Raw genomic sequence first — 13,421 nt, forward strand, 5'->3', positions numbered from 1 at the left:
CCAAATATCAGCTATTTGTTTAGGGTTTGTTGTTTGTGTGGCTTTGATGACTTGACAAACAAGTGCTCATTTTATTCTCTGTGATTGGAAATACCACTGAGGTAGCTCCTAACTATATAAAAGAGGCTGAAGATTGGTTAATTTTGTTGTTATCAATGGATGAGATATTTCAGCTGGAATCTGTCCTTTTTAAAAATCAGTGGAATATTTGCCCTCTTGTACAAACTAGTTTTAAAATCAGCTGTCACTCAAAATAGACTTTAAAACAAAGACTAACAAGAGACAGAAAGGCATTACATAATGATAAAGGGATCAATTCAACACAAGTACAAGATACAGGGGCGCCTGGGTGTATCAGTGGGTTAAGCCTCTACCTAAATGTGTGATCTGAAGACATACAGCATCTAGAAGAAAACATATGTAGTAATCTCTTTGACATTAGCCTTAGCAACATTCTTCTAAAGATGTCTCTTTAGGCAAGGGAAACAAAAGCAAAAACAACAATAATAACAACAACAAACTATGGGGACTACACCAAAATAAAAAGCTTTAGCAGAGTAAGGAAACCATCAGAAAAATGAAAAGGTAACCTACTAAATGACAGAAGATACTCACAAATGAAATCTTTGATAAGGGGTTTATATACAAAGTATTTAAAGAACTTATATAGCTCAACACCAAAACAAAATAACCCCAAAATCAATCTAAAAAAATGGGCAAACGAGGGCACCTGAGCGGCTCAGTCTATTAAGTGACTGCCTTCAGCTCAGGTCATGATCTCAGAGTCCAGGGATCCAGCCTCGTGTTCAGCTCCCTGCTCAACAGAGTTTGTTTTCCTTTCTTCCTCCCCACCCCACCTTCCTCCCCTGCTTGTGCATACTCTCTCTCTCTCAAATAAATAAAATATTTTTTTAAATGGCAGAGGACCTGAATAGACTTTTCCCAAAGAAGACATATAGATGGTTACCAGGTACATAAAAAGATGCTCAATATCAGTAATCGTTAGGTAAATGCAGGGGAAAAAATGTGAGATATCACCTTACACCTGTCAGAATGGCTAGTATCAAAAAGAGAAAAAATAACAGTTTTGATGAGGATGTGGAAAAAAGAGAACTCTCATGCATTGTTGATGGGAATGTAAATACAGTGGTTTCACTGTAGAAAACAGTATGGAGGTTGCTTGATATAAAAAATAGAAATACCGGGCAGCCCCGGTGGCACAGCGGTTTAGCGCCGCCTGCAGCCCAGGGCGTGATCCTGGAGACCCTGGATCGAGTCCCACGTCAGGCTCTCTGCCTGGAGCCTGCTTCTCCCTCTGCCTGTGTCTCTGCCTCTCTCTCTCTCTCTCTCTCTCTGTGTGTGTGTGTGTGTGTCTCTATGAATAAATAAATAAAATCTTTAAAAAAATAGAAATACCATATGATCCAGTAATTCCACTACTGGGCACCTATCCAAAGAAACAAACACTAATTTGAGAAGATATATACATCCTTATGTTTATTGCAGCATTATTTACAATGGCCAAGATATGGAAGCAACCCAAGTGTCCAACAGTAGTTGAATGGATAAAGAAGAGGTGGTATATACACGCAATGGAGTATTACTCAGTCATTAAAAAAAAGAGTGAAATCTTGGGGCACCTGGGTGGTGTAGTTAGTTGAGCATCTGACTCTTGGTTTCAGGTCAGATCGTGATCTCAGGGTTATGAGATCAAGCCCTAAATCAGGCTCTGACTCAGCGTGGAGTCCCCTTGAGTTTCTCTGCCTCTCTCCCTCACAAGTGCATGTGCTCTCTCTCAAATAAATCTAAAAAAAGAGTGAAATCTTCCCATTCACAACAACATGAATGGGTCTAGAGGGTATGATGTTAAGTAAAGTAAATCAGTTAGAGAAAGACAAATACCACAAGATTTCATTATATGTGGAATCTAAAACACAAAACAAATGAATAAGCAAAGCAGAAAAGACCCATAAATGCAGAGACAAATTGGTTATTGCCAGAGGCGAGAAGGGTAGGAGGATAGGCAAAATCCTAGGTGAGGGGGATTTGGCAAAATCCTAGGTGAAGGGGATTTGGAAGTACAGGTTTCCAGTTATGGAGTAAATAAGTCACGGGAATGAAAAGTACAGCATAGAGAATATAGTCTCAATGGTATTGTAATAGTACTGTATGGTGACAGAGGGTAGTTGCCCTCGTAAGCATAGCAAATAGGGTTGTAGAATCAATATGTTGTACACCTGAAACTTATGTAATACTATATGTCAACAATACTTCAATAAAAAATAGAATTTAAAAATAAGAAAAATAAATATTAACTATCACTAAGAAAACAAGGTTTCACACCTTGTAGAGGTTTTTACATTTAGATGTCATTAACATTCAGATGTTAAATTTGGTATACATATCCAGTGTACAGACTCAGCTTGCCTGTGGAGATGACCAAAATGGGCATTTTTTAAAAAATTATTTATTTATTTATTTATTTATTTATTTATTTATTTATTTATTTATGATAGTCACAGAGAGAGAGAGAGAGAAGCAGAGACATAGGCAGAGGGAGAAGCAGGCTCCATGCACCAGGAGCCCGATGTGGGATTCGATCCCGGGTCTCCAGGATCGCGCCCTAGGCCAAAGGTAGGCGCCAAACCACTGCACCACCCAGGGATCCCCAAAATGGGCATTTTTATCTTACTGCATGCACTCATTCCAAGTAAACCTCAAGTTGATTTCCTTGTTTTGATACTGGTAAGAAGCTTATGTTTTACATTAGTAAATTTTGCCTTTCTCTCTTTCTCTCTCCAGAAAAGAAGAGAATTTCAGCTTGTTCTCAAAGAATACCAAAATAGTCTAAGAAAGAAAAAAAAAAGTCTTAAGCTCTCATAAGCACATAATCAGATCTTACCATCTTTCATGGGGCCTATTGTTTGGTAAGTTGTATTTTATGTTCCAAAAGAGCAAAGTGGCAGTATTCTAATACACTTCAAGTTTTGCAACAAAGTCCTGTAAAATTTCATGTTCTCATCATTAAATACGTGGTTTTTTTAAGTGCAGCCTTATGTCTAAGTGATAAAACAAAGAAATGTGCTGAAGTTAGTCTATTTTATTACATACCTGACACCTTTTGTGGTTGAATTTGATTACTTGATTCATGAAAAAAATTTGCAAGCTTGGCTTTCTGGTCATTTTTGATAGCCTGTGGTTCATTCTGTTGCTTAGGAGCTTTGCATTCTGCTTTTTATTTGTTGATTTGTTTTACTTTTCAATGAAAAGAAGTTGGTATCTCTAATGCTATCTATGCTTTAGTTAAGCAAAGAATCAAGAGAACATTTCTTAGTCTTCTTAATCATATTAATGTTCTCTCTGGTGAAGATGACTGAGGCCTGAATGGAGAGAGAGTTGTGAATTTAGAATTTCTTTTCCTCTTTTGATCACTCCGTTCTGTAAGTAACATATGAAACATAAAAACAAAATTCTGAGAACTAACTTCTAAAGCTCAACCTTTAGAAACCAAGAAAAAACATGACTTAAAAACTGAATATTAGTCACTGAGCATGCCAAGCAACGTATTTCTTACTCTTGTAACTACTTTTTCAAACAGGTTAAAAACTGATAAGGAGCTCTTGGGAAACTCTCATCAGTCATTGCAAAAAATAGGTTAACCCATACTAATCTGGCAAAGACTTAAAAGGCCTAAATTCCTAAAAGCATTAGGGGATATATATATATTTTTCTATTTGCTAGTATTCTGAGTAAGAGTCATTTTTGTTACAACAAATTCAGAGTTAAAATATCTTTTTATTCATGTGATATGTTCTGTGAGCATATTTGCAGCCTATAAAAGAGAAGGTTACTTAAGCTGACACTGCAGAACATTGCAGGAAGTGTTGATTAGAATTTGCACATTTGTTCTGAGTTTGTGAATTCCAAACAGGTTTGCTAAGAGAGAAGCAGTGGCTTTTTCACAACTGCTCAGCTCTAGATTATGGCTACCTTTGTGTGTTTCCTATGTAGTGAGAGCTGAAATATTTCACATAAGCTTTTTCTGCATAGGCTTTATCCATCATGTCTCAAAAATCTTAGTAGTTATACATTCCAGTTATACTTTAATGAATCAGCATGACTAATCTGTTCAAAGGTGCTTTTCTTTTCAGCTGACAACACATTCTAGAAAAAAATATTGAGGGGGTACCTGGATGGCTCAGTCAGTTGTGCACGGGCTCTTGGTTCCGGCTCAGGTCATGATCTCAGGGTCATGATTTCAGGAGCGAGATCAAGTCCCAGGCCTGGGTCCACACTCAGTGGGGATTCCGAAGATTTTCTTCTTTTTGCCCCTGCTCACACATGCTTTCTCTCCTTCTCTCTCTCCAAATAAACAAATCTTTAAAAAAAAAAAAAGAAAGAAAAAGAATATTGAGGAGAGACTGAAAGAGGAAGACAGTTTATTTTAAAAAAGGAGATGGGGGGAAAAAAAAAGGAGATAGGGGATCCCTGGGTGGCTCAGTGGTTTAGCGCCTGCCTTCGGCCCAGGGCCTGATCCTGGAGTCCCAGGATTGAGTCCCACATCAGGCTCCCTGCTTCTCCCTCTGCCTGTGTTTCTGCTTCTGTCTCTGTGTCTCTTATTAATAAATAAATAAAATCTTTTTAAAAAATAAAATAAAATAATTAAAAAGGAGATAAAGAGCGCCATTTATAGGGTTCAGTGTTTCTTAAAGACCTTGAGTTTATTTGCTTTCATGAGTCTCTTCCTTAAGAACTGTGTATTCTTGGGCAGCCCCGGTGGCTTAGTGATTTAGTGTCGCCTTCAGCCCAGAGCATGATCCTGGAGACCCAGGATCGAGTCCCACATCAGGCTCCCTGCATGGGGCCTGCTTCTCCCTCTGTGTGTGTGTGTGTGTGTGTGTGTGTGTGTGTGTGTGTGTGTCTAATTTAAAAAAAAAAGAACTGTGTATTCTTTAGTTATATTTAAGGATGGGAGAGGCAAGTTAATAAAGGGAAATTGTCATCACTCCTACCAACTCACTCTATACCATATTCAGAATATCTCAGTGGGATGGTTTCTAAGGCTATACCTCACCTTTAACAGAAATATGCATAAGACAGGGAAAGACAAAAATCACTATGGTGGTTTAATCATTACAGAAGGCTTCCAGAAATAATATTTCAAATTGTCCCCTTGGTACCCTTGAGATTTTACATCTTGGGACAAGGTTGCAGATGACCCTTCCTTGAGAGAAGGGTCACTGTGAAAGGGGAGGTGGGTAGGAGAACTTGCAAAATGTTTTTTTGGATAGACCAGTTTTAGGAAAAAAGACAAATGAAAGTTGAGGATCTGGAAATAAAATTTCCCCTGACAACAGTGCTCCTTGGAAAGTATTCACATACTTGTGAGTGTTTCTATAACTCAGATTAAAGACTATTATCTTTTTTTTTTTTTTTTAGATTTTATTTATTTGAGAGTGAGAGAGAGCACGAGCAGGGGAGGGGCAGAGAGAGAAGGAGAAGCAGGCACCTCTCTGAGCAGGGAGCCTGATGTGGGACTCTATCCCAGGACCCTAGGATCATGACCTGAGCCGATGGCTGATGCTTAACCAATTGAACCACCCAGGCACCCAAAGACTACTGTCCTAAATAATCCCAGTAGGGGAGAAAAAGGTATTTTAAAACACCAAGAGTGACTGCAGAGGCACTCCCTTACAGAGCCCAAAATATGAAATGATGGATAGATGTGTACATTTAAATAAATACTAGAGAGCAGCATGACCCTTGAATAATAAAACTGGGAAAAGCAGAATCCATGATGAACTTAGAGATGTGAAAAATACTTTTAAAAAGAGGAGGGTGGGTGATGATGGAGGGCCCTTGTAAGGTCATGTTCATAGCAAGAACAAAACCATAAAGACTGAGGAAAGATGATGTAATGTTAAAAGATAATAGAGAAAGCAGAACTAACCAATGTCTCTTTTTCTCCATTCTTCTCTCAGTAATTATCTTCATATGAAAAGGGTAAAAAAGTAATGGTAGGAGGGACCATAAATGCAACGAAGGTAAGAAACAGTTAAGTTAATTGAATTATTTTAATGAGTTTGTTTTTATGCCCAGATAAATTGTGTCCTGAGATATTTAGAGAACTTGTAGTTGTAATCATGTAACCACAGTTAACAATATTAGAAAATAATTTTAGAAATAGAAAGCATAGATTCACTAAGAATCAATGCTGTCAGGGACGCCTGGGTGGCTTAGTGGTTGTGCATCTGCCTTTGGCTGAGGACGTGATTCCAGAGTCCCAGGATTCAGTCTCACTTTGGGCTTCTCCTTCTGCCTGTGTCTCTGCCTCTCTCTCTCTCTGTGTCTCTCACGAATAAATAAATTGTAAAAAAAAATCAATACTGTCAAACTAATCTTACATCTAAGAACTTATTACTCAACTTAAGACCTAGTCTTTGTATCTTTTTCATTTAACATTATATTAGAGCATTTCTTTAAAATTTCTTATTAAATATTCTTCTATACTATAATTTCAGATAGCTACATACGTAGCTCAATTGTTTGAATATATCCTAAATTGCTTAACCAGCCCACCATGGTCAAGTTTTGACTATTTCACATTTTTGGCTTTTAAAACCCATGCTAGAATTAAGATCATTTAACATAAAGCTTTATAAATTACTATTTTTAAAATTTTAGGTAAAATTCCCAGAAGGGAAATAAATGAATCAATGGTATCATATTTCTTTTTTTTATATAAAATGGCATTATATTTCAAAGGCCATTTAATAAGTATCACCAAAATTGCTTCCAGAAAGAAGTACCTATTTATATTATCAACAACAATATATGAATAACTATTTTTCCAACCCTTATAATTACTGGGAGATTTTGGTAGAAAAACTTCATATTGGTGATTTTTTTTTTATTGTGGTAAAATATACACACCATATAATTTACTATCTTAATCACTTTTTAAAAAAGATTTTATTTATTTATTCATGATAGACATAGAGAGAAAGAGAGAGAAAGAGGCAGAGACACAGGCACAGGGAGAAGCAGGCTCCATCCCTGGAGCCTGACTTGGGACTTAATCCCGGGACTCCAGGATCACGTCCTGGGCCAAAGGCAGGTGCTAAACCTCTGAGCCACCCAGGCATCCCCCCTTAATCACTTTTAAGTATATAATTCAGTAGCATTGAGTATATTCATAATATACAACCGATACCACTACTTCCGGAACTCTTTCATCATCCCAGACAGAAACTCAGTATCCATTAAACAAAGAAAAATTTTAAAGTAATATTAAAAAATATTGCCATTATCTTGCTCTGTTATTCAATCCCATCAGCAATACTCTTCCCCCTTCCTAATATCTTAGAATTCTTCTGTATTAGAATAGGACAGGCTGTACCATGGTAGCAAATCCAAAATCCTGTGGCTTACACAACAAGAATTTATTCTTCACTCAAGTTACATATTTGATGCCAGTCAGCAAGTATACCTGCTTCTCAGTCTTTCAGAGGTTCAGGCTAATGGAGACCCAATCATGTAATTGCTTAATAGTTTGCATGATTGCTGAGGCAGGGCAAGAAAGTGTGAGCTTTGAGGCAGCAGTCAAATGCTTAATGGCACATGCCACTTAATAAGAACTTGGTTATGACTAATAACACAGTGGAGGGTGACAATACATTCCTCCCATGCTCCCTAAAAGAAAATTAGGTATGGGTGACCACTAGAAGTTCTACATCTTTCTTTGTACCCTTATTGATATATTTAAATTTTTGCACTTATTATCCCATAAGTGAAGCCCACACATTGATGTTTCATCTTATGTAATGCCATAAGAAATCCTAGAATAAGTAGGGACTCCTGGGTACCTCAGCGGTTGAGCATCTGCCTTTGGCTCAGGGTGTGATCCCAGAGTCCTGGGACTGAGTTCCACACATGGCTTCCTGCAGGGAGCCTGCTTCTCCCTCTGCCTGTGTCTCTGCCTCTCTCTCTGTGTCTCTCATGAATAAATAAATAAAATCTTTTAAAAATATCCTAGAATAAGTGAAACAATTAATTTAGAAGAATAGTAATTTGGTCTAAGGGAAAAGTCCATGTCATGGAGTAATATTTAAATGCTCTGCTATGGCTAACATATTAAATTACCATCTTTGGGCCCAGGTTTCTTCATAAATTCTAACTTTTGAAGTAGATGCTAAACTTTTTAGTGGCATTGGGCCCTCTGGTTTTCATGTGGTTAGGCATGTCACTGTGCATACCCCTTGGAAGATAAGAAATACTGACAAACATTTGACAAGTTCATTAGCAACGTTTTTGAGAAATGGGAAATCAGAATTTAATGTTTCACTAGACATGCACTCTTTTAGCTCATTTCTGCCAATTTTTTTTAATACAAAAAAATAGTTAGCAAACAGTAGAGTATTAGGTTATGTAACTATAGCCATAGAGTTCAGACCACTGTCTATATGCTCTAGGGCAGCTCTAGTAAATCCTCATTTCCTTATTTATTTATTTATTTATTTAAAGATTTTATTTGTTCATTCATGAGAGACACAGAGAGAGGCAGAGACACAAGCAGAGGGAGAAGCAGGCTCCACAAAGGAAGCCCAGTGTGGGATCTGCAGGGCTTGATCCTGGGACTCTAGAATAATGCCCAGGCCGAAGGCAGATGCCAAACCACTGAACCATCCAGGAATCTCCCCTCATTTCCTTTTATATATTATATTTAACCTGAAGTTTTCATGCATCATGTTGACCCTGATGACCTGGCAACTTCATTTATCTTGTAGGTTCCCGCATTGGTCATTCTAAAATTGGCTGATACATCAAACAGCAAGAGTAGCAGTGTAAACTACTCTGATGGCCACTGGAAAGAGTAACTGTCCCTACCTGATCATATCCCAGGGAGCTTCATTGTCCTGATAAGTGCCCTTCTTGAAAGTGTGTTGGTTACATTGCTTCTGCAAAGGTCAAAGAGAGATAGGTTATCCTTGGTCACCTTTCAGATTTTCTACTTGTCAGAGTAAGAACTCTGTTCACTGTACGTGTGTCTCATGCACTTCTAGGTGAGACTATGGCAGGAGATCACATGCAGGGTAGATCCAGGAACTCATGTTGGCTTAATTTGAAAAAAAATCTTTTCAGTTGTTGGGTGCCTGAGTGGCTCATTTGGTTGAGCATCTGACTCTTGACTTCAGTTCAGGTCTTGATCTAGGGTTGTGTGAGTTCAAGCCCTCCACTGGGTTCTGCGCTGGGTGTGGAGCCTACAAAAACAAACAAACAAAAACTTTTGAATGCAATTATTTATCGTAAAATTCTATTTAAAAAGTGACACATCCAGGAGAAAATTGTGAAAGGACAACAGCTTGCATGCCAGCCTTGGAACAAGAAGCTGGATAGCCTGCCAGGCAGCAGGTCTCTTTTGACACTCTTGGCTGGAACAGATGAACTCTGTTTCTTCTGTCAGTGCTTTGCTATACTTTAGAGTCAAAGTCCTGGGAAAAAGAGTCTGGTTAGCTGAGCTTAGGGCATGTGCCCTGCCCTTGGCAGTGGCAGATCTGAGAGGAAGGATTAGCAGAAGGAATCTCCAGGGATCTCTTTGGATTCCCTAGTGTGAGGCAGGCACATGAATTTTACCAAGACTTTGTGCTATGTGGGAAAATAATTACCCAGGTGAAAATCAGGGTGCTTTTGGGAAGTGGGAATGAAGGCCAAGCATCCAAAAATGCCATTATCTACCACTAAGAGCAAAAAAAGTGATCATGGGATGCCTGAGTGGCTCAGTGGTTGAGCATCTGACTTTGGCTCAGGGCGTGATCCCAGGGTCCAGGATCGAGTCCCACATCAGGCTCCCTGGAAGGAGCCCACTTCTCCCTCTGCTGTGTCTCTGCCTCCCTCTCTGTGTCTCTCATGAATAAATAAATAAATAAAATATTTTAAAAAGTGATCATTTTAATGGCATTAAAACCCATGTACTCATGAATCTGTTGAGTTGATATGTACTGATTTATTTTACGATTTTCCAGTTGTTAGATTGCTTCCTTTTGTTTTCTATCCTTCAATAAATAGTCCTAAGCACATACATTAAAAACAAACATTTTCTTAGGACAAATTACCAGGTCTGGAATTATTGGGTCAAAAGATAACACATGAGTATTTAAACTTTTTCATTTTCTACTTTACTGCAGTGCTGATGGACTCAGAAAGTGTAGCTCTGATCATTGTAGATTGGCTTTCCAGTGACTGGATAATTGCCCAGTTGAGGTTCACCCTGTGAAACTTCTCTCTGGGTAGTAGCAGGGGCATTTGCAGTCCTGGGAAAAATACATTGTTTAGAGATCTCCTTTTTCCTTCTACTAACACTTTTAAAAAAATATTCATTGCTATCTGGATCAAATGAAGTACAAGGTCTCTACTTTGGTCAATTGATTCACACGTTATAGAAAGGAGGGCAGTGTTTGTCTGAGAGATCTGTGGGCAGTGGGGAGTGCCTACTGATATACGTCAGCATATAAAACATAATTATATATATTATAATTATAATGTTATTATATAATATATAATATACCTAGCTCCCTCTTCTCCATGCCAAGTCTCTTCGAATCTAGGGGCAGGAAAAGCAGTGGATTTCGCTGACAGGGCATTCTACCCAAGGAAGGTACTGGTTTTGTGTCTTGACCCACATCTTTTTGAGCCAGGTTCTTCTAACTCCAAAGCTAGAAGAGTCCTAGATTTCTTCAGAAGATTTTAACTTATATGTAAGGGAATTGGAAAAATCCCTCCTATAGCCTCCCTGCCATATTCATTTCCCATTTCTCCACCCTGACTTTCCTGGGGATGTCCACTTTTTAGCCAGGCTCCCAGGGTGCCTGGACCAGGCAGCAATGTGTTTTGTTTATAATTCTCCCTATGCCACTTATTCTCCATGGCTAGTGTACACCAGATTGTAGAGGCCTGGAGACTAGGAATGGTCTCACCTTGGTATTTCTTGCAGCACTTTCCACAGTGTCTTGCTCATTCCAGGTACTTAATATTTGCTCTTTTTTTTTTTTTTAGATTTTATTTATTTATATGAGAGAGAGAGAGAGAGCAAGTCAGCATGGGAGGGGCAGAGCGAGAGCAAGAGTGAGAGGGAGAGAGAGAGCGAGAGGGAGAGGGAGAGGGAGAGGGAGAAACAGATTCCCCGCTGAGGAGGGAGCCCAACACAAGGCAGGATCCCAGGACCCTGAGATCATGACCTGAGCCTAAGTCAGATGCTTTAAGTGAATGAGCCACCCAGGCATCCCAATATTTGTTGTCTTAAGTGGAATAGTTCTGGTACTTTCTTGAGGTCTAAATTCTTCCAAGTTGTGTCTCAAGGTGCTAGAAAAGGTGAACATCCCCTAAAAACAATCAGGAAATCCTAGAGGGTTTCTGAACCCCATGCTGAGTGTTCTGGAAGAAAAGAGCTAAGCCTGGTGCAGTTGCAGATGGATGGGTACTTATTCCCTTTTCAGGGGTCAGCCCATGATGCTTGAGCCAGACAGCCTTTTTCAGTTTCTTTCTCTTTCTTCTCTTTCTTCTCTTTCTTTTCTTTTCTTTCTTTCTTTCTTTCTTTCTTTCTTTCTTTCTTTCTTTCTTTCTTTCTTTTTCTTTCTTTCTTTCTTCTTTCTTTCTCTCTCTCTCTGTCTCTCTCTCTCTCTCTCTTTCTTTCTTTCTTTCTCTTTCTTTCTTTAAAGATTTTATTTATTGGGGCACCTGGATGGCTCAGTGGATGGGTGTCTGCCTTTGGCTTGGGTTGTGATCCCAGGATCCTGGGATTGAGTTCTGCATGGAGCTCCCCGCAGGGAGCCTGCTTCTCCCCCTGCCTATGTCTCTGCCTCTCTCATGAATAAAATAAAATATTTTTAAAAAGATTTTATTTATTTACTCATAAGAAACACAGAGACATCCCAGCCTTTTTCAGTTTCTTGTACTGGGTCTCTGACCAAAGTTTCACTGGGCATGTTTCTCCCTTCTCTAGATCATATCCTCTTCACCTGTACCCATTAACTCCTCATCCATCAGCTGTCACTCAGCTCTATGGTTAATTCCTCACTTACATCTCAGAAAAGGCCAAATTCATTTTGTATATAGTATCATGTACAGCTCTTTCCTAACACTTATCAGTGATTTTGTTTAATATTTATATTTGTAATTATTTGATATGTTCTCTCTCTCTGACTGGAGAATATTAATCCATGAGGGCATGAATTATTTCCTTCACAAAAGTGCTTGTTTTGTTTACTGTTGTCTTCTTAGTTCTAGGGTCCTCCCTGGCATATAGTGGGTACTCTCAATATTAGAGGCATGAGTAATAGTTTCCCCACAGCACACACATGTATCCACAGCACCCCTGGAAAATACAGAGTATATTCAGGGTTGTCCAGAAAAACAGAACCAACCAATGGAATACATAAATATATATGTTTTTATTGTGGTATAAATATATGTATTATTTCTGTTGTAGTATATCACACATAATGTAAAGTCTACCATTTTAGCCATTCTAAGCGTACAGGTAAGTGGGATTAAGTATATTTACATTGTTGTACAACTTTTACCATTATATTTTATAGATCACTAGTTTGCATACTTATTGTATAGCATCTTCATATCTTGGATATGAAGCTTGAAGGATATATATACACAATACTGAGAAGTCCCACAGTCTTCTTCTTCTTGCAAGCTGAAGAACCAGGAAAGCTGGTGGTATAATCCCAGGCCATGTCTGAAGCAGGAGAACCAGGAGCACCAATATCTGAGGGTAGGAGAGGATGGACATGTCAACTCAAAAAGAAAGAAGGCATTTGCTCTTTCTCTGCCTTTTTCTTTATTTTGGCCCTCAATGGATTGTAAGATGCCTACCTGCATTGGTCACCCCCACTCAAAGGGTGGCCCACAACCTGGGCTACTTGGCATTTCCCCCACCTCTGCCTTAGTTGATCATTTGAGGGAGAAGCCTCTAGGTTTAACCGGGATAGAGCATGGCAGTCTCTTAAACTGGTTTGATGCCCAGATTGAAGTAGATGTGATAGGGGAGCATCTTTTAGTGCAGGAAGTGACATTGTTTATAGATAAAAATGGTGAAGCCATTCAATTCTCACAAAGGAAGCTTCCAAGAAGCTAAAGTCAATACTTGGCTGATGCAGAGCTGAGAAAAATCACAGAAAAATGAAGTCGTAATAAGTCTACAGAAGACTGTCCTCTCTCTTCAGGGAGGATTTTAGTGATATGACCAATAATTTCTTGTTTACATTATTTTGGCATTTCCCCCCTTAATACTTGTGAGGAAAAGCAGCCTGATACAGTCTGAAAGACACCCAAAGATTTATCTTTGCTTTTCTTCTCTCTCTCTTTTTTTTTTTTTTGCTTTTCTTCTCTTTATATCATTTACATTTTGCCAT

At 38.7% G+C, this 13,421-nt stretch overlaps 1 protein-coding gene across 2 annotated transcripts in view; it reads left to right on the forward strand.

Annotated features, from left to right (window-relative positions):
* Positions 1-2,796: 2,796 nt before the first annotated feature.
* Positions 2,797-13,421, forward strand: part of ARHGAP10 (Rho GTPase activating protein 10) — a 326,786-nt gene continuing 316,161 nt past the window's right edge. Inside the window, exons 1-2 of one of the 2 annotated variants that reach the window (XM_077846305.1) lie at positions 2,797-2,927; positions 5,982-6,044. Coding sequence is in view for 1 of the 2 variants with exons in the window: in XM_077846304.1 (XP_077702430.1) it covers positions 12,742-12,781 (40 nt within the window). In the remaining variant the exon portion in view is untranslated. Of the gene's footprint in view, positions 2,928-5,981; positions 6,045-12,726; positions 12,782-13,421 lie in introns of those variants that run through there. The other variant, XM_077846304.1, reaches the window with a different exon arrangement.

Source organism: Canis aureus, chromosome 13 (assembly GCF_053574225.1).
Source record: "Canis aureus isolate CA01 chromosome 13, VMU_Caureus_v.1.0, whole genome shotgun sequence".
Lineage (NCBI taxonomy): Eukaryota > Metazoa > Chordata > Mammalia > Carnivora > Canidae > Canis > Canis aureus.